The 19588-nt window shown below is 57.5% G+C and overlaps 1 protein-coding gene across 4 annotated transcripts in view; it reads left to right on the forward strand.

Moving 5' to 3' along the window:
* Nucleotides 1-19119, forward strand: part of SLC4A1 (solute carrier family 4 member 1 (Diego blood group)) — a 42310-nt gene extending 23191 nt beyond the window's left edge. For 2 of the 4 annotated variants that reach the window (XM_037887046.2, XM_037887048.2), the window contains exons 7-20: nt 577-718; nt 1187-1268; nt 1780-1964; nt 2945-3149; nt 3794-4006; nt 4177-4325; nt 5876-6070; nt 10199-10348; nt 11771-11863; nt 12777-12943; nt 13667-13920; nt 14461-14630; nt 15552-15725; nt 16030-19119. In XM_037887046.2, the coding sequence (XP_037742974.1) occupies nt 577-718; nt 1187-1268; nt 1780-1964; nt 2945-3149; nt 3794-4006; nt 4177-4325; nt 5876-6070; nt 10199-10348; nt 11771-11863; nt 12777-12943; nt 13667-13920; nt 14461-14630; nt 15552-15725; nt 16030-16110 (2260 nt within the window). In that variant the 3' untranslated portion in view covers nt 16111-19119. Of the gene's footprint in view, nt 1-576; nt 719-1186; nt 1269-1779; nt 1965-2944; nt 3155-3792; nt 4007-4176; nt 4326-5875; nt 6071-10198; nt 10349-11770; nt 11864-12776; nt 12944-13666; nt 13921-14460; nt 14631-15551; nt 15726-16029 lie in introns of all 4 variants that reach the window. The other 2 variants (XM_043536935.1, XM_043536934.1) reach the window with 1 other exon arrangement.
* The last annotated feature ends 469 nt before the right edge of the window (nt 19120-19588 follow it).

Below are 19588 nucleotides of genomic sequence, written 5' to 3' on the forward strand. Positions count from 1 at the left end.
TGGGGGAGCTGGGAAAGGGGGAGTCCGAGGAGAGGAGGGGCGCTAGGGGAATCCCAGCATCCTGGCTATTCCAATTGGGAGTGTTTCATCCTGCAGGCCCCTTTGCACAAGTGCCAGTCCCATTTACGCAGGTGCAAATGACGATGCAATGTGCAAGATTGTGGGAAGGTGGCGGGGGGAGGGAGGGAGGACAGGAATTGGGAGAGCTTTGCCTGGCCACACCCCCCCCCCCCCCCCCCCAGATACAACAGTCTTCTTCTGCTTCCTTTGCTAAACCGCGCAGCATTACTGGGTCCAGTTAATCAGCCACCATGTCCCATCCCAGAGGTGGCCGCATTGCAGTAGCCGGTGAAGTGATTCCTGCGGCCAAATCCCAAGAGGTGTTTGTAATATTGGAGGTTCCTTTGCAATGAAATGCTCAATCAATATTAATTTATTAATTAGGGATAATTAACAATTATTTGGTCAATGGGAAGTGGGGTGTGGGGGGGCGGGTACAACAAACCCCTCCATCTGCTTGGGCAGTGTCTCCCCCAGGGTGATATGGTCTGGGTTTTTTCCTCCCCCTTTCTGCAGCCACCCAGATGAGTCTGAATCCATGGGGACCCTTTTCCCAGGCCAACTGGAACGAGAGGGCACCAAGGACGAGGTCACCTCCCAGCCGCTCATGCAGGAATATCACCAGATCGAGATGCAGACGCTCACGAGCACAGAACAGGCAAGGAGATGATGGGAACGGGCCCCCAGCTTGAGAACCTCAGGACAGCCATTTATGGGGGGGGTGGGGAGCAGCAGGGGGCAGAGGGACCCACCAAGAGCGCGCATCTGCGGGGCCTCCTGCATCATGCCAGGTGGCAGCCGGTGGAGTCCCACCAGGTAGGACCTGGGTCTGTTGAGTGAATGAGCAGCAAGGGACACCAAGAACCTGAGGCTGAAATCCAAGCACAGTAGAAGCCCAGCATGTGCACACAGAGGCTGCAGCTTCTGGAGTGAGGGCATCTCAAGGGGGGTTGCTCTCAGCGCTGGGGCTGGTCCAGCTGGGGATGTGAGCCGTGGGCATGGCCACAGGTGGAATCAGCAGCGCGATGGAGAGAAACGCGGCTGATGACACACCTGTGCCCTGACGGGGGGGAGCGGGAGGGTGGCCCCCCGCAGGATGAGAATCTCTGAATTTGCGTCTCTGCAGGAAGGGCCCCGGGGGCACGCCCCCAGGAAGCAGCTCCTCGAGAAGATCCCGGAGGACGCCGAGGCCACGCTGGTCCTCGTAGGTGAGCGCGACCCACGCCTGCGTCCCCTGGGGCTCCTGAGCCATGCCACATGCCCCTTGCTCTCCACCATGGGGAAGGGGCTGGGCAGGAGGCCAGATCCAGGTGGCTGCTCTGGAACCAGCGTTGCTTGGAGCTGGGCACCAGGATCCAGCCGGGCAAGACCAGTTGTGGGAGGGGAGATGCCACTCGGCGCACGGCAGAGGCTGGCCTGGGCAGGAGGGGAGGCCCCACGTTCTGGCTTTTGTTGTCTCGTGCGCTTGGGCAGCTTTCTCTGTGCCCAGCTGAAACGCTGTTTTGCTTGCGTGTCTGGCTTGATGTAACCTCGCTCACTTTGCTCCGTCTCTCTCTCCCTCTCTTTCCCCTCCTGCTCTCTTTCATCCTCTCCGTTTTGTTCCCTTTCCCTGCCCCCCGCCCTCCAGCCCTTTGCCGGTGCTTGGAACCCGTCCCCCTCCGCCTGCCCTCTGTGCCGAGCCCCGCCAGTGACCCCCCTGCCGTCCCGTCCTCTCTCTAGGCCGTGCCGCCTTCCTGGATCGCCCCATCTTGGCCTTCGTGCGCCTGAGGGAAGCGGTGGAGCTGGACGTGGTCCTGCAGGTGCCTGTCCCCGTGAGGTTCCTCTTCATGGTGCTGGGACCCGACTCCCCGCACATCAGTTACCACGAGATCGGACGGGCCGTCTCCACCATGATGGCAGAAAGGGTACGGCGGCCTCCCGAAGACTGGGGATCTGTGCCCATGACACCCCCAGGCAGCGGCTCCTTCCCCGCCTACATACAGAATAGGATATCAGGGCCCTACATCCCACTCCCCGACAGCCACCTCTGGCCCTGTCTCAAACACGCATGTTAAAGGCCTCTGGCCTTCCCGCTAAGGATAATACCTCCATCGTAGCCAGGGGGAGGCATTGCAGAGCTGGAGGGAAAAGACTTTGCCTCCTGCCCTTTCGGGGTTGGAGTGAGGAGCCCACGTTCTAAGGGCCTGATCCCAAGCTCATGGAAGTCAACGGGGGTCTTTCCATCTGCTCCAATAGACTCTGGGACAACGCCACTGGGCGGTGCTGGGTGCCGTGACCCAGTTTGCTCACCGCGAGGCACTCCCTCGTGGCCGGCCGTGGGGTAGCAGCTCTCTCACTGGGCTAGCGCCCCCGGACGATGGGCACGCTGGCACTGCGGCCGTCTCTCTGTCCATAACTCAGCCCTCCGGCTGGGTCACTAGCTTCAGACTCGCCCTTCCGCGGGGGGGCCCAGGCAGCAAAACGAAAAGCCTCAGAAATGTCTTTAAACACAACCAAAAACCTTTCCCCCCCTCTCTGGGCCTCTTCTCCAGCCTGTCCCCTGGTGTAGACAGTGCTCTGTCGCGGGCCGGCTCCTCCTGCTGACTCAGCTGCTGCTCCTCGCAGGGGCGGGTCAACCAACTGGAAAAGCTCTCCCGTTGGCATAGCAGAGTTTTCCCTGGAGTGTTAGCTGCACCGGCCCAGCGTTTTCAGCGTAGACCTGCCCTGAGCTGCTGGAACAGGATATAGGGCAACAGGGAGCCCAGCTGGCCGGATGGTTTAGAAGGGCCTTAGTTCACTGGTGCCCCACTGTGATGGAGCGGTCCCAGGGGTCCCAGGGGTAAGCCGTGGCAGTGCCCGTGCGGGGAGTCTCGCGGCCCTCCTGAGCCTCCCTCTCCCCTGGCAGGGGTTCCGTAGGGACGCCTACCTGGCGGAGGAGCGCCAGGACCTGATAAAGGGTGTGGAGGAGTTTCTGGATTGCAGCATTGTCCTCCCGCCCTGCGAGATCCAGAACGAGCAGCTCCTCAGGAGCCTGGTGCCCATGCAGAAGGAGCTGCTGCGGAAGAGGTACCTGCCAGACGAGAAGAAGCCGGAAATGAAGATCTTAAAGGGTATGTAGGGCCCAGTCTGGGGGCAGCATGTAGGTTCTGGAGAAGCTTCTTGTCCTAGCCCTAGAGGCCCCCAGCTTGGTAGACGGCCGGTAGATGGCTGGTGGACAGCCTTGAAAATCAAAGCAGCGGGACCCCTGAGTAGGACAATGGTCTACCTCCTGCAGACCAAAGCCACCACCCCTGGTCCCTGCCCACAATGATCCCTGCCCACCATGGGAAGGATCCTTTGGGAGGGCGATGCATGAATGGGGCAGCGCTGGGGGCGGGTGGAGGTTTATTGGGGAGCAGTGTGGAAGAAACCCAGGGCAGAGAGAGCATGGATTTTGAATTCCAATGCCCCCCGGGGCGGGGGTCAGGGTCAGGTTTGGTGGCTCATTGCGGGGGGTTGGGGGAGAGCCTGACACTGAGTACATTGCGGGGAGCCCCACTCTCCACCGAGGAGAGGACAGCACCTGGAGGTCAGGGTTTACAGGCTGGTGCTGCGTGGACATGGAGCTGAGCCCCAATTGCTCTGGAGACGGTGGCCCCTTGGGGCAAGGTGTGGGGAGAAAGCCCAGGAGAGAGTGAAGACAGAGGCTGAATTTCCCCCTCACTCCTGGCATTACCTCCCCAGCCTGGCCACCGGTGCCTTTGTCTCCCTGCAGATCTAGGCCTGGCAGAAAAGGCCATCGAGGAGGAGGAGGACCCCCTGCGGCGGACTGGCCGGCCCTTCGGGGGCCTGGTGCGGGACATCAAGCGCCGCTACCCCAAATACCTCAGCGACATCAAGGATGCCCTCAGTGCCCAGTGCCTGGCTGCCGTCATCTTCATTTATTTCGCAGCCCTCTCCCCGGCCATCACCTTCGGGGGCCTGCTGGGTAAGTGGGACCCAGCTGCTGGCCCCCAGGGAACCAGGGTGACTCCCTGAGGCCCCTGCCCCTTAAGGCAGCCCCAGACCCGCTCTGGAGAGTGCCCTGGTGGGATCAGGAGGGCCCCTGGCCCACGGGGGTCCCCGCCCCTCTCTGCTGACTTGCACTGTTGTTTCTAGGGGAAAAGACAAGCAACATGATAGGGGTCTCGGAGCTGCTGGTCTCCACAGCCGCACAGGGCATCATCTTCTGCCTCCTCGGCGCTCAGCCCCTGCTGGTGGTCGGCTTTTCGGGTCCCCTGCTGGTCTTTGAAGAAGCCTTTTTTAGGGTAGGTGCCCTGGTTCCCTCCTCTAGCCCTGCATGTGCCCATTGTCCCCCCCACCTGCCACGCAGCTTGATCCCCCGTGTGGCTTTGCAGGGACAGGTGTGGCAGGTCCAGCTCTCCCTCCCATAAGGCCCCCCGGCTGCCTTACACAGCACATCCCCTGGGGCAGAAACCTTGCCGGAGCCCAGGCCCCCAGCACCTGGGGAGCGGGAGACCCATGACTCCACCTCCCAGCTTCATACCCGCTCCCCCTGCCTGAAGATCACTCCAACCTGATGGAGCACAAACCCATCCTTCCCAGCAGGAGGTGCTGCCCCCTCCTTCTCTGGGGCAGCCCCCACCCCACTGGAGCCATGAGCCCATGGACAGAGCAAAGCCCAGCAGTGCCCAGGGCCATGCTGCTGGGCCACAGCATCCCCAGCCATTGGGAAGGAGGCCAAGCCGGGGTCGATGGAGCTGCAGGGTCCCAGGCTGGATGGCAGGAGGGCGTGGGGTAGTGGTGGGGAGAATGTTGTCACGGAGTCCCCGGGCGATGCTCTGGAACTGCTCCCCATGAAGCCAGTCAGGACTCTGGGGAAGTCTCCTTTCTGGGAGCAGACTGTCTGCAGGACACACAGCTCACACAACTTCCACCTTCCTGGGTCTGACCTCGGAGCATTCAGCATCCTCTGCCCCTCCATGCGCTTCCCCCAGCGAGTCCGCCCAGGCAAGGTCCTGGGGAAGCCAGAGGGTCCTGCCCCCCAACTCCGCAGTCAGACGTGACTCTCAACCAGCCAGTAAAACAGAACAGGTTTATTAGACGACAGGAACATGGTCTAAAACAGAGCTTGTAGGTGCAGAGAACAGGACCCCTCAGCCAGGTCCATTTTGGGGGGCAGTGAGCCAGACAACCACATCTGCACTTCACTCCTTGTCCCCAGCCAGCCCCAAACTGAAACTCTCTCCAGCCCCTCCTCCTCTGGGCTTTGTCCCTTTCCTGGGCCAGGAGGTCACCTGATTCCTTTGTTCTCCAACCCTTTAGCTCTCACCTTGCAGGGGTGAAGGGCCCAGGCCATCAGTTGCCAGGAAACAGGGTGTCGGCCATTCTCTGTGTCCAGACCCCTGCACACACCTGCCCTCTGGGGCTCTGCAACGATCATACACCCTTACCCCACCACCTAGATACTTAAGAACTGCAGATGGGAAACTGAGGCACCCCCACAATATTCAGAGGAAACATTAAGAACAGTCCCGCTTCATCACAAATGTGCAGGAAGGACTGGTCTGTCCGGTCTGAGCTGGGCTGCTAGGAGCAGGAGCTGGGGGAGCTGGGGTGAAGAGGTGGCGGGGGGGAGGCAGGGGTTGGTTAGGAGGGGAGGCGGGACAGAGTCTCTTGGGGGGCAGAGTTGGGGTTGGGAAGAAGAGTGTGAAGGGTTTTAGGGGGGGCTTGGTGGGTCCGGGCCCTGTCTGGTCCAAGGTAGAAGCGGAGATGAGGCCAGCTGAGAGGCCACCGGAGGGGAAGGAAAAGGACCACAGGAGACTCAAGCCCTGCTTTGCTTCCCCCTCACCCCCAGTTCTGTGAGAGCTACGGCATGGAGTACATCGTGGGCCGGGTCTGGATCGGCTTCTGGCTCATCATCCTGGTGCTGCTGGTGGTGGCCTTTGAGGGCAGCTTCCTGGTGCGCTACATCTCGCGCTACACCCAGGAGATCTTCTCCTTCCTCATCTCCCTCATCTTCATCTACGAGACCTTCGCCAAGCTCATTGCGGTAATGCCGGGGCGGGGAGGGCCACCCCGCGGCTCGGTTCAAAGAGGCTTTATTGCTGTCACAGCGCAGGTTGCCCAAGAGACAGACCCGGCTGGTATCTGACCTGCCCAGGGTGGGTCTCCTGAGCGGGTTGGGTCCCTTTGTCCACTGTGTCCATCCCCGGCCTGGTGGCCGGTTGCTCCGTGGTGCTAATGTTGTAATGTTCTGCGCCTGTGCATAGGTGAGTGGGTGACTGTGCACGTATGAAATATGGGGTGGGGGTGCATGGTTGTGTGATTTGGGGTGGAGTTTCACACATGTGTGGATATAATTCATAGCATCATAGGACTGGAAGGGACCTCAGGAGGTCATCTAGTCCACTCTCCTGCACTCAAGGCAGGACTAAGTATTATCTAGATCATCCCTGACAGGTATTTGTCTAACCTGCTCTTAAAAATCTCCAGTGATGGAGATTCCACAACCTCCCTAGGCAATTTAACTACTCTGACAGTTAGGAAGTTTTTCCTAATGTCCAACCTAAACCTCCCTTGCTGCAATTTAAGCCCATTGCTTCTTGTCCTATCCTGAGAGGTTAAGGAGAACAATTCTTCTCCCTCCTCCTTGTAACAATTGTGTTGGTGGACAGGATTACTTGTGACTGTTGGGTCTGTCAATGGGTGGGTAGGCGGAGTGCAGCAGAGCGATGACTCACCGGCACAGCACCTCCTGCTGGTTGTCTGGGAATTAGCTCTTTCCAGCCTCGGAGCGCCCTCTAATGGCCGGTGTCTCACCTGCCTCAGGTCCCCGTGTCCCTCCCGGAGCCGTTGCCCCTTTCCTTGGGGTTCTGCCCCCAGCAGTACCCCCACACTCTGGGTCTCCCCGCCCAGGGGAACCCCCACCCCTCTATGCCCACCTTGCCTCAGTGGCTACTACCAGTCGTTATCCAGCCCCCTCTCACTGGGGCAAACTGCAGTGTAATGGCCACTCATCACTGGCAAGGGGGTTGGACTATCTGCCTATGCCCGGGCTGAACCTCTGCAGCCCCAGTACCTGCCTTGGGCCTTTAACCAGGCCTCAGCCTGGGGGTTTACCAGGCTGGAGCTCCCCAGCTCCTCTTGCCCTTCCCCAGCCCTGCTCTGCTTCCGGTACCCTGTGCTCCCAGGCAGCCAGATCCTTCTCCCTCCAGAGCTGGAGAGAGACTGACTCAGGTCCTGGCTCTCAGCCCTTTTATAGGGCCCGCTGTGGCCTGCTTGGGCGTGGCCCGAGCTGTGGCTGCTTCCCCAATCAGACTCGGCTTTTCCCACCGGAGCGGGGAAACTGCGCCGCTACACGGCGGGATGCCCATGTCTCTAGGGATGTGTAACGGACCCGGATGTGATCGTGTGGATACACATGGCTGTGGGTCCGTATGGCTGTGCGGGTACGTGTGTAGCGTGTTTGCAGATTGCATGCGTGAGTACGTAATGCGTTCAGTATAAGGTGTGGGCGTATGGGTGTGTAACAGAGCATCACGTGGACGGTGTCTGTGCAGCATATATGCATATGTTTGCCTGGCATTTGCATGCAGCACGCGTGGGGGGGATGTCTAAATTAGGAAAGTAAGGGGCTTTTTACACGTGCCAGCTAACATGGGAGCACCAAAACAGGTTACTGCCTTGTGTAGACAGTGCTAGTCGTGTTTAACCACGTCCGCTGGCCGCGATCAACCCTAGCCTCTCGGGCACGTCGTTAACCGGGACGGTCCTTGCCGGCTGCAGGCGCGAAGTGACCGCTCGTGTTCCTGCTCTAGACAAGCCCGTTTGGAAACCCTGCACCTGAAGCTTTGCTGGCATCTTCGCCACATTTCACTGACCCCTTAAAAAAAAATAATTTGGTCACAGGAAGTGAGGTCACAGAGACACGGTTTCCATAGAAACTGAGAGCGAGCGAGTGAGTGCAAGAGTGAGCGAATGGGGGAGAGAGAAAGATACAGGAGGGAGAACAGGGAGAGAGATGGAGATGGAGCCCATCTGATAAGCTGCTTTTCCTCCGCCGCCATTCTGTGCCTCAGTTTCACCCAGGGATGCTAATTCTAGGCTGCAACATGCAAATCCCAGCTCCAGTTTATGCACTGGGAGACCTCCCCTCCCGTGTCTCCGAACCCCCCAGCCCACAGCAGCATGGCGCAGGCTTTGCTGGTTCTGCGCTGCTGTCAGGCCTGAGATCGGGCTTCTCGGTCTGTTTGGGCAGAGCCGGGGATGGCTGGAAACCACGGCGGGCTGGGGAAGAGAGGAATCCAGCTGTGGCAGCTTGTCATTGTTGGGTGCCCCTGGCTGATTCCCAGAGAGGAGGCTCTTTTCAGATGTACACACACACATATCACACAGGGAAATCACACAACTCACAGACAGATGGGCACAGTCACACAACACATGGACACACGCACACACACATCACCTGGACACACACAGACAAGTCACACAGATACCCACCACGCTCAGACACTCAGACGGGCACAGTCACAGTCACGCAACACATGGACACACACACACACGGAGCACATGGACACACAATGACACACACAAACCCACACACAGACTCACTCACAGCAGTCAGCTGCCCCATTGGTTTCCCACTCACTGGAGCTTTGTTTCAAATGAAACAAGGAGGATATTGATGCTAAAAATAATGCCCCTTTCCCATCCTTCCACGCTGCCAGCTGCTGCCGTTCCCTCGGCGTTCCCATGACCCACACCCTGACAGGCCGGTCCCTCCTGCCAGAGCAGGGATAGCGCACCAGACACCCAGAGAGGTGTGCTCCTAAAACACAAGCTGCAGCACAATGCAGAGTGCCCTACGGACGGGCGAGGGGGAAGATACAGAGGGACGCAGCTAGGCCACCCTCCTTACTGGGACAGGATTATCTCTGGCCCTGCATTCTCCAGGGCTGGCTTTAATCAGCCCATGCAATGGGGCTCCCCCGCTTCCCAGAGGGGGGCAATGCCACAAACTTAGGGAGCTCACTGTCAGGGTTTCCTGGTTACATTGCTCGGTTTCACCCCATCCTTCCTAGTTACCCCACCTCCCCACCAGTGCCTCCCCTCCGTGCGCTCTGGCCCTGCAGGTGCATGGGGACAGTTATTCAGCCCCCTCTCTTGGTCACCACTTAGCTATGCCAGGTGTATGTAACAGTGGGCCCAGGGGAGTTAGGTGCCCAGCTCCAATTGAATTTCAATAGCATTTGGAGGAGGGGGGTTGTCTGAAAACCCCAGCTGGGCATTTGGTTTTTCCTCCTAAGGCTGGTCCTGTCTGCGGCTGCCCGTGCTGCGTTTGGGCGCGGACACGGATCGGATCACGAACACAGACCGCGGGCAGGTGGCCAGCCCACGAGGGGTATCAGGGGACGCCAGCAGCGACATTGAACCCAGTACAGTGCAACTGGGCTCTGATCCACGCTCTGCTCCGTTGGTCTCCTTTAACGCTGCGGGAGGAACGGGCTCCTGGAATAAAACCCCGTGAAGGGCTGGGGCAGGGGAGAGGTAGCCAGGGGTGGCAGGTGCGTGGGAGGCATGGGAATGGGACCCGAGTCTAAACCCTCTCTCTTCTCGCAGTCCCCTCCCCACTCCCATGCCATAGCAGCCTCCTGTCTCCTTGGAGGCTGCGGGGTCTCACCCCTGCCATGGGGGCAGTGAAGACAGGTCAAGTGGGGAGAGTCCAGTCTGTCTCTTGCCTTTCCTGTGGGATTTCACTTCCCCTTCTTTCCCCAGTGAAGCCCTTCCCACGCCCCCTGTCTGGGACAGCTCCCCTCCACTGAATCTCAATCCCACGGGGATCAATAGAAATTGTAGCCTGTGAGCCATCCCCCAGGGATACCCAGAAACTGTGGCGGGGGGGGCGCTGACAGTGTCTGCTCTAGGCAGGAAAGAGGGGCTGGGGTTTATGTCCCAAAGGGATCATGCTCTAAGATTAACCCAACCCCACCACTGGGTGGCCCTGTGAGGAGGGTGGCACAAAGCCCTGGAAGGGGAGGGTACCGCTGCCCCTATGGATGGGCTGAAGCAGGAGCAGGGCTCGGAGTGGGTGGGGCTCTAGAGAAATGGACTCAGGACCATCCTGCGATTGCCACCTGCCCTCCGTCCTGCCTCCCTGACCCGCTGGCTTCCTCCCCAGATCTTCCAGAAGCACCCCTTGCAGAAGAGTTACACGTCCAGAGACCCGCAACCCAACACAGCCCTGCTCTCCCTGGTCCTCATGGCCGGCACCTTCTTCATCGCCTTCTTCCTGCGCAAGTTCAAGAACAGCGCTTTCCTGCCCGGCAAGGTGGGTCTCAGCGCCAGGCCCGGCCTCCTGCTGTGACTCCTTCGTACAGCCCCTGGGGGACCCACATTGCTGGGGCCCCACTCGCCCCGTTGTCCGACCGTGGGGCTGGAACCTGGGACTCCCCACTCTAAAAGTCACTGCGACTTGGGCTGAAGGCCAAGGCCTCAGCTGGGACTTTTTAACCTGAGCAGCGGGTTACCTCCTCTGCACTTCTAGGATAGGGTTTGCGGAGCGGCTCCATCACCAGAGCGGGAGGATCCCCCCTCACCCCAGGGTCCGTGCAGTGCCCAGCCCAGCTGCTTGGGAGGGGGCAGGATTTGGGACTAAACTTGTTGGTTTGGGTTTAAAGTGGCCGGGGGATGGGCGTTGGCGAAGTCAGGTCTCTCCCTAGGGCAGCCATGCCAGCTCGCCACCTGCGGGCCTCCCCAGCCGTGCATTTCCTCCACCCGCGAGTCGCAGCCCAGGCCCCGTTCGGTCCTCAGCCTCTCTGCTCAGCCTGCCAGCCAGGGGTATGTCCTGGGATCGGGGCCCGGCCCTGAGAACCACCAAGCCCCTTTCACCCACGCTGCCAGAGAGGCAAAGATGCTTAAAAGGTCACAGAGGCCCTGGGTCAGGTCTGCAGATGGAGGCGTCCACTGCCCTTGGGGGCGAATGGCTCCTCCTCCGCCCACGGGGTCTGCTCCTCGCCTCCTGTTGCAGTACAGCATGGGCTGGTTCTTCACCTCGATGGACAAAGGAGCTGGGTGGGAGCCTTGTACCCGAGAGCAGCCAGCCTCTGCCTCTCCCTCCTAGAGCAGCCAGTTCTGCACTCATCTGTAGTTGGCCAGCATCCGCCACCCCAGACATCTCCACGGTCCTCACGCTCCTGGATGCTACGCAGACAAGCCGCTTCCTCCTGTAGATCTCTGACCTCCTTTCTGAGGGACTCCACTCACAGACCCCTCTCACACCCAGTACTTCCCTCCTGCCTGGCTTTCACCAGCAGGGACATGCAGGCCGCTTTCCCAGCAAGTCATGGCCAAGGCTTGGGGGGGAGCTGCCGGGGTCCCCCACCAGACAGATGCAGGCAAAGGAAGAGTTATTAGATCTGAACTGCTGACCTCGAGGTGAAAGGCTCATTATTCCATTCCCTCGCGCCGCCAGTTCACCAACTTGGGCTGAACCTACAGGCAAAAGCCCCCCGAGTCCCCTTCCTAAACCCACTGTGAGCCAGCCAGTCCCCTTGACCTGCGCCCAGATTAGACCCAAGGAGGTGAGAAGCCCTGTGTACCATCTCCTAGGCCCCACCGGGAGAGCCAGTCCCCGCAAACCTGGGGCCAGATTGGAACCCGTGCCCCCTCCAGGTGAAATGGCCTGTATCCCAGACCCTGCCCTCAGCATTAACACAGTGGCTGTTTGATTCACACGGCTGTTTTTCCCTAGCTCCGGCGTGTGATTGGTGACTTTGGGGTCCCCATTTCCATCTTCATCATGGCGCTGGCCGACTTCTTCATCAAGGACAACACATACACCCAGGTGAGTGAGTGGAGAAGGGGAAGGGTGCATTGATGCATGTATTGATGCAAAAAGCCGGGGCCAGACTCAACATGAGCGGTCGGTATTGGCCTGAGAATGCTCACGATCTCACGTCTGTGTGTGTCGCTCCTTCCATCCACTTTGCAGACTTCACTGATGGTGGACAGGGTGCGGGCTAGTGGTTTGAGTAGGAGACTGGCCCTCAGGACTCCTGGTTTCTAAGCCTGTATCTGAGAAAGGAACGTGATTAAGGGGGGGCTATGCTGGGATACCCCCGTTGTGTAGACAGCCTACAGGAACAAAAGGTTTTTCTCCAGTGCTGAAGGAACAAGACCTCCCTGAACAATGATAGGTAGATCAACAGAAGCGGTTTTCTGTCAACCTTGCTGTGTCTACATAGGTCATCATAGCCACGGTGCCCAGGGGGGTAGATTTTTCAAGCCCCTGACTGACAGATCTATGTTGACCTAAATGTTTAATGTAGACCAGGCCCTCACGGCTACAGCAGGGGACGGGGCATCAGGACTCCTGGGTTCTATTCCTTGCTCTGGGCATGGAGTGTTGTCGAATGATTAGAGCTGGAGACGGGGCATCAGGATTCCTGGGTTCTATTCCTATGTCTGCAGCCAACTGGCCATGTGATCATCGATGAGTCATTTCACCTCTTGGTACCAACCTCCAAGGGCAGAGCTAATGAGGTTGCATTAATTAACTGCTCTGCAGAGCGCTCAGATGAAAGGCATTAGAGAAGGGCCAGTCTCCATTTCGGAGCGCTCCATGCTGGTGACCTCTCAGGGCCCCATGCCCATGCTCACCCTCTGCTGCAGACTCCCGGGTGCTCTGTCCCTTCTGCCACTGCCTGGCTCCGGATTCGGGCATTTGGATCATTCATCTCTCTCGGTCTCTCTTCCAGAAACTTAGCGTTCCTAAAGGCCTCCAGGTCTCCAATACAACTGCCCGGGGATGGTTCATCCATCCGCTGGGGAAAAACAAAGACTTCCCAATCTGGATGATGTTTGGTGCTGCCCTTCCTGCCGTCTTGGTCTTTATCCTCATTTTCCTGGAGTCGCAGATCACAACGTAAGGCCGTGGTTCTCAACCAGGGCTCCGGGGCCCCCGGGGGGCTGCGAGCAGGTTTCAGGGGGTCCGCCGAGCAGAGCCAGCATTAGACTTCTTGAGGCCAAAGGCAGAAAGGCGAAGCCCAACCACATGGGGCTGAAGCCTGGTTCCCCAAGACCCGCCACCCAGGGCTGAAGCCGAAGCCTGAGCAGCTTAGCTTCGCGGGGTCTCCTGCGGTGTGGGGCCCTGGGCAACTGCCCTGCTTGCAGCTGACCTAATGCTGGCTCTGGCTTTTATATGCAGAAAGCCAGTTGTTGTGGCATAGGTGGCCCATGGAGTTTTTATAGCATGTTGGGGGGGCCTCAGAAAGAAAAAGGGTGAGAACCCCTGATGTAAGGGACTGGAGGGTGGGGGAGAGGGAGAGGGAGACCTGGAGATTGGGGCTGCGAAAAGGAGTAGTGGAGAGATGGAGACACAGCAGAGCAAGCGAGAAGAAGAGGAGGAAGGGATAGAAAAGAGGAAGAAAAGGAGGGATGGAGAGGCAGAAGAAGAAAGAGAAGAGCCCCGACCTTACTGCTGAAGAGATCCTGGGGGCTCCATCCCTCTGCAGATCTGAGGATTGGAAGGACTGTCCTCTCTTCTGCTGCTTCAGGGGGGTGAGAGCAGGGAGGCTGGCAGGGTGAGGAGGGATGGATGGGCACAATCCTTGGATTACAGCGGATGCTATTTCACCCTCTCCCCCAGGCTGATTGTGAGCAAGCCCGAGAGGAAGCTGGTGAAGGGTTCGGGTTTCCATCTGGACCTGCTGCTGATTGTCGGCATGGGAGGCATAGCCGCGCTCTTTGGCATGCCCTGGCTCAGTGCCACCACGGTGAGGACCATCACTCACGCCAACGCCCTGACAGTGATGGCCAAGACCACCACCCCTGGGGAGAAGGCCCACGTCCAGGAGGTCAAGGAGCAGAGGATCAGTGGGCTCCTGGTGTCCATCCTTGTAGGTGAGTCTTTCTAAACGGGCTTTCAGGAGGGCACCATCCCAGCAGCCTGGATGGCTCAAGTGGGCTGGGAATAGGATGATGGAGCACGGCCCCTCTAGGTGGCTAGTTCAGATTCAGTCCCTGTGGGCAGTGAGCATGGCTGTGTTTGCGGAGATGGTCGTGGCCCAATTCCTAGCAGGACCAGCATCTGCGGTGCGAAAACTACAGCCATGGATGGCTTCCCTCTCAAGCAAGCAGCCAAGGACAGACTGGCTGCGGTGAGAACTTGCCAGGGCGGGGATGAAGATGGTGCTGAGGGGACAAAGGAGATGTGCTTTCCTGCAGCCTCTTCTGTGGCTAACAAGGCGTCTCTTGGGACCTTTCCCTGCTCACGTGAGAAACGGGACAATGCAGAGGAACGCTGGGCCTGTGCTGGCACCGAGGTCCGGGCTGGGCTCTTGGCAGCTCTCCAGCTGGCCCCTGAAGGGAAGGCTCACCCTCCAGCCAAGCTGGAGTTTCTAGGCCACTCCATTCTCACAGGGATGCCTCTCTCCCCGGCAGGTCTCTCGATCCTCATGGAGCCCATCCTGAAGCTGATCCCGTTGGCTGTGCTCTTCGGGATCTTCCTCTACATGGGGGTCACCTCCTTGAACGGGATCCAGCTTTACGACCGCATCCTCCTCCTGATGAAGCCACCCAAGTACTACCCCGACGAGCCCTACGTCAAACGGGTGAGGGTGCTGCTCCTCTCTGCTTCGTTGTGGGGGGTTTTCCTTGGCCAGGTGGGGTGGCGACAGGCTCTCCCGGCTGAGGAAGGGCAAAGGGGACAGGTCCTCCCACGCTCTCCGCTATCAGGTGTGTTGCAGACAAGACGGGTGTCGGTACCGCACAGCTCTGGCCTGTTTGGTCCAGAGCTCACATTTGGTTGCAGCTCCTCAGACTTACGTGGCTACAGGGAAAATTTCCCAGGAGGCCCCAGGACTTGGGGGACCCTAATGGCCCCTCTGAGCCACAGCAGACTGTGCACAGATCCCGTCTGAGTCCTGAACTGGCAGGGGCCACAGGGCCCGACAGAACCTAGCTCCCCACACAGGGCCTGGGGGCTGGAGAAGTCGCGCAGGGGGCATGATCTAAGCCAGCCCCTCATGCGCCAACTCACAGTGCAGGGGGAGCAGGGGCAGCGCATTGGCCAGCCCAGCCCCGAGGCCGCTGGGATCACAGCAGCCAGCACCAGTCTTATCGGAAAGGAGGAAAGATCATCCCGCTCCCACTGGGAGCCTGGAGGGGCAGGGCCAGGGCAGACTCGGCATGGACCACCCACTGCCCAGATCACCTGCACGGAAACCCTTCCTCTCTCCTGTCCCCAGAGACCCTCACCTCCCCAGTCCCAGGCTGCAGATGCCCCCTGCTTCCCCAGGTCTGGGGAGCAGCGGGGAGACACCCCGTTCCTCTCCATGGCACGGATCTGAAGTGTGGGGCATGCAGAGAGGGCAGGTGCTTGCTTTTGGTGCTAGACTCTCCTGCTGATTCGTGGGATCCTGTGCATCAAGTGGGTTGCGGCTCTGCCCAAGCAGGGTGCGGAGGGGGGGGTGCTGTCTCAGGGGTGGGGGCCACCGGGGCAGCTCTGAATCTCCCCGGCTTTTGCCTTCAAGGTGAAGACCTGGCGGATGCACATCTTCACGTTCACCCAGATCGTGTGCCTGGCCACCCTGTGGGCGGTGAAGTCCACCCCGGCCTCCTTGGCGTTGCCGTTCCTCCTCATCCTGACGGTGCCCCTGCGCCGCTTCCTGCTCCCCAAGATCTTCAAGGACATCGAACTCAAGTGTGTAGGTATCCATTGCCCCGCACCCCAAGCCTTTGCTCCAAGAGGTGGGAGGGGAGGACATGGAGGAGGTGGGGAGCAGCTCTCTGATAGAGAATCATCAGAGAGGAGGGCGCTTCCCAATTCCTTCCTGGACAGCACTTGATCTTCCATCCCCATCCTCCAGCACCCAAGATGTGAGTCCCATTGCTGTGCCCTGAGAAGAGAGCCACACAACTGGGCAGGGCAGGCCCTCAGGGCTTCCTGGTTCTCTCTGCTCCTACCCCCCATCCCACGAGAGCCCTAATGGTATCCCCGCTTCCTTCCAGCTGGACGCAGACGATGCCGACGTGACCTTCGATGAGACGGAAGGCCGTGATGTGTACCATGAAGTGCAGATGCCGATCTGAGCCCCTGCTTTCTTGCGTCCTTCATATAAGGAACAGAGGGTTCCTTTCCCAGGCTTTTCAGAGAGCCCAGAGTCTGGGTTCAAAGAAATGTGTGTGTGTGTGTGTGTGTGTGTGTGTGTGTGTGCGCCCACATGCATGTGTGCTTGTGCATACAGTACACACACACACAGACACACACACACGCCAACGAATCTATGTAGCTACACACACACACACACACACACACACACACACACACACACACATTACATGCGCTTCTGATTCTGTAGCACCACAAAGCAACTTTACAAGACTTCAAAACCTGACCTTGAGGACAAATAGTGCTTCCAAGCTGCATCCAGACTGCTAGAGATGGGAACCCAAGACGTGGACTCCGTTGAGCACTGGTTCGGCAGCTAAGTGACCCGGGAATATATTTCTCTTTTTTTGTTTTCTTTTTATGGCTTGATCAGTTGTATCCACCCGCTGGGATAAAGCGCCAGCTCTCTGGGGAAGAGGGAATCTTGGCTCTCATCTGCTCGCCCGGCCGTGTATGTACCGCTACACAGATGGGCATGTGGTCTGGTGCTCCCTTTTGCCTCAGCCCCTGGGTAGTAATGATTCCTGCCAGATTTCATTTTTTTACAGACCGTTAAAGAGTTAATCCCACTGGCAGGGCTCTTTGCAGACCCTGGCCCTGGTGTATGTAGCTCAGGGCATACAAAGCAAAACAGTAAGCACTCAGCCAGAGTCCGAGGAGATGGCTTGGAAGGGCTGCTTCTCCTCCCAGATGAAGAAGGCGGCTCCAAAAGAGAGCAAGGAAGAAGGCAAGTGAGGAAAAGCCAAGGTGGAGAGGCAGCCTTTAGAATCACCTTGTGGCCACGGAACCAAGGGAGCACCAAGTGCCGGTGCTGATGGGACGTTGCCAGGGACGTGGGAGAATCGCCAGCATCGCAGACATCGCCGGTGCCCGTCAATCCGGGGTGGCGTCGGGCTAACAGAATCCAGGTTGCCACGGTGGAGGGATGGGGCTAGCCGAGGGATCCATCCTGCAGCCTTCTGCACAGGGAGGGCGGGGTGAGCGGGGAAGTCAGGCAGGTTTTGCCCAGGAGCCTGAGACTGGGGTGAATTCTCCCCGACCTCCCCTCCCACCAGCTTCCGAGCCCTTTCCCGGACAAACTTTGGTGCTGACCGGTCTGAGGACTCTGCTCAGACAGGACCCTAAGCTGTACATGTTGCTCCTTTATACTTATTTCCAGGGCCTCTGGGGCACTTGCTTGGGAACTGAACCGGGCTCCCCTGGTTCAGGGCTCACGTTGCAGCCAGGCCTGAAAAAAAATGTTACCGGAGGGGGACAAAGCGTTCGCTGATGGCCCTGGGATCTCCTGTGTGCAGGCAAAGTGCGGCTGTGGCTGGCACCGTGTCCAGCTCAGGACGAGAGCGATGGGGAGCGCTCTCATCACGGATGACATGTAATTAGCGCCTATAACAAGTTACTTTAACAAACCCCTTTGCAGTCAATAAAGGGCTGGGTAGAAACCAGGTGTCCAACCCCAGATGCTCCAACATCCTCACCCCCAGTCCCCATAGATCTCCCAGGGAAGGGAAGGAAAGGGAGCGCTAGCTCCAGGCAGATGCTGAATCCTCAGCCTGGCCATGTTACTAAGCTGTGTTTGAATCCCGCTCGGGCAGGATTTCCCCCAGAATGTGGCTCCCTCTGACTAACACAATAGAGCATCGCTGACCTTGGGCCAAGTGCTGAGTGGTGTAAGCAGGTGCAGCTGCCGCTGAGCCCCGCTAGGGTCGTGTTCGCTTACACCAGTGCTGGATTGGATCCCTTATATAATCTGACACGGGTGCTGCTTTTCCCTACTGCAGCAATTTCATCTGGACAGTGGTGTGGGTGGGACGTCCCAAGAAGGGCTCAGAGCCTCCAACAAGCACAGCGAGAGTGGAGGGTGCTCAGCACCTTACGGGATCCAGCCCGTGTTCAGATCCTTTTCCAGCTGTGCAGAGGATTGCACCTGCTCTGCCCTTTCTCAGCATCCCTCCTCGAGTCAAGCCCCCCAACGATCTAAGAGCCCATCCAATTCTGCATCCATGGAACTCTGCCAATCAGACCAGACTAAGGCAGATCTGAATCAGGCCCTCAGACTGTGAAACATCACGAGCTTCACAATCTTTGTTTGTATGATTTAGTTAGTGTAGAATAAAGACTTCAGGCCAAATCTTCAGCAGATCTAAATAATCAGCGCTTCACTGACTTCAAGGAACCCAGCTGGTTTTCTTTTGTTTGTATTAACTTATCATCTGTCCCGGGGAATTCAATATGTAAATAGGAAGAGGATAAATTTATATATTTGGCATTAAGAAAATAATGATAAAACGGATCTTAAAAAAAGAGTTTTATAATGCTTTTGTAGTTAGAGTCTATGTAAAAAGCAAAAAAAAAAAAAAAAGAGCGGGTGAAATGACCTGTATATTTTACACTAGTGATAAAGGATGTTTGTAATTTATTTTTAAAAAAATGTATTTAAAAATATTCTGATTGTGCTTCTGCCTTGTAAAAGAATGCTAGGGATGAGGAAGGGTATATGTGCATGCTTGAAAGAATCCCCCTTGCAGAAAGTTGGGGGGACCATTTGATAGTCTAGGAAGGCTTTTTTAAAGGATATTTGTAGAGACAGATTTCGGGACCACCATGTCCACTTTAGTGTTTTTAAACTAATATTAATATATTTGGGTTTTTTTTTTAAAAAATCCATTTTGTTTTCATTGAAACATTCCCCTGCTGTGGCTGCCACCCAGCCAGATTCTGATCTGTTAGACCAGTACAAATCTGGAGCAACTCCTTTCACATTAATAGAGATGATCTGGATTCTTACCAGGGCAAGTGAGATTAGAATCTGACCCTGCAGCCCAGTTGCTAGGGCATGAGAACCAGGAAGTGAAATTGACTAGAAGAAATAAGGTTAAATGAACTAGTTGGTTGTTTCCCTCGCCACATTGTCTCTAAAATGAGTGAAATGCGAAAACAAACAAAGAAAGAGCATAAATAGAGATAAGTGGTAGAAATTCTTTCAGGTAGAATCATCTCAGGGGTTATTGGGAACGTAAAGAAGAAATTTGTGCTTTAGAAATTATGAGCCTGCCTCAAAGCCCACTGAAGCCAATAGGAGTCTCTCCACTGACTCTGATGGGTGTTGGATCGCATCCTCTATGATTTGTTGGGTTTTTTTTTAAACCAGACGGTGCCTCCTTTATAGGGCCGGACCATGCAAAGTGCTGAGCCGCTCCTGATAGCACCTTGCAGACTCCAGCTGACAGTTCTCAGTCCTGACACTCCTCTCCCTTACTCTGGTTTAAAGCAGGAGTAACTCCCCCTGAAGTCAGCAGAGCTGCGTAAGCATAAAACTGGGTAAGGAGATGGAGACTCGGGCTCCTTGTGTTTAAATGGCCTCTTGGGGGACTGTCTTCTTTGGAGGAGAAGCCCCTCCAT

This window comes from Chelonia mydas, chromosome 27, assembly GCF_015237465.2.
Source record: "Chelonia mydas isolate rCheMyd1 chromosome 27, rCheMyd1.pri.v2, whole genome shotgun sequence".
NCBI lineage: Eukaryota > Metazoa > Chordata > Testudines > Cheloniidae > Chelonia > Chelonia mydas.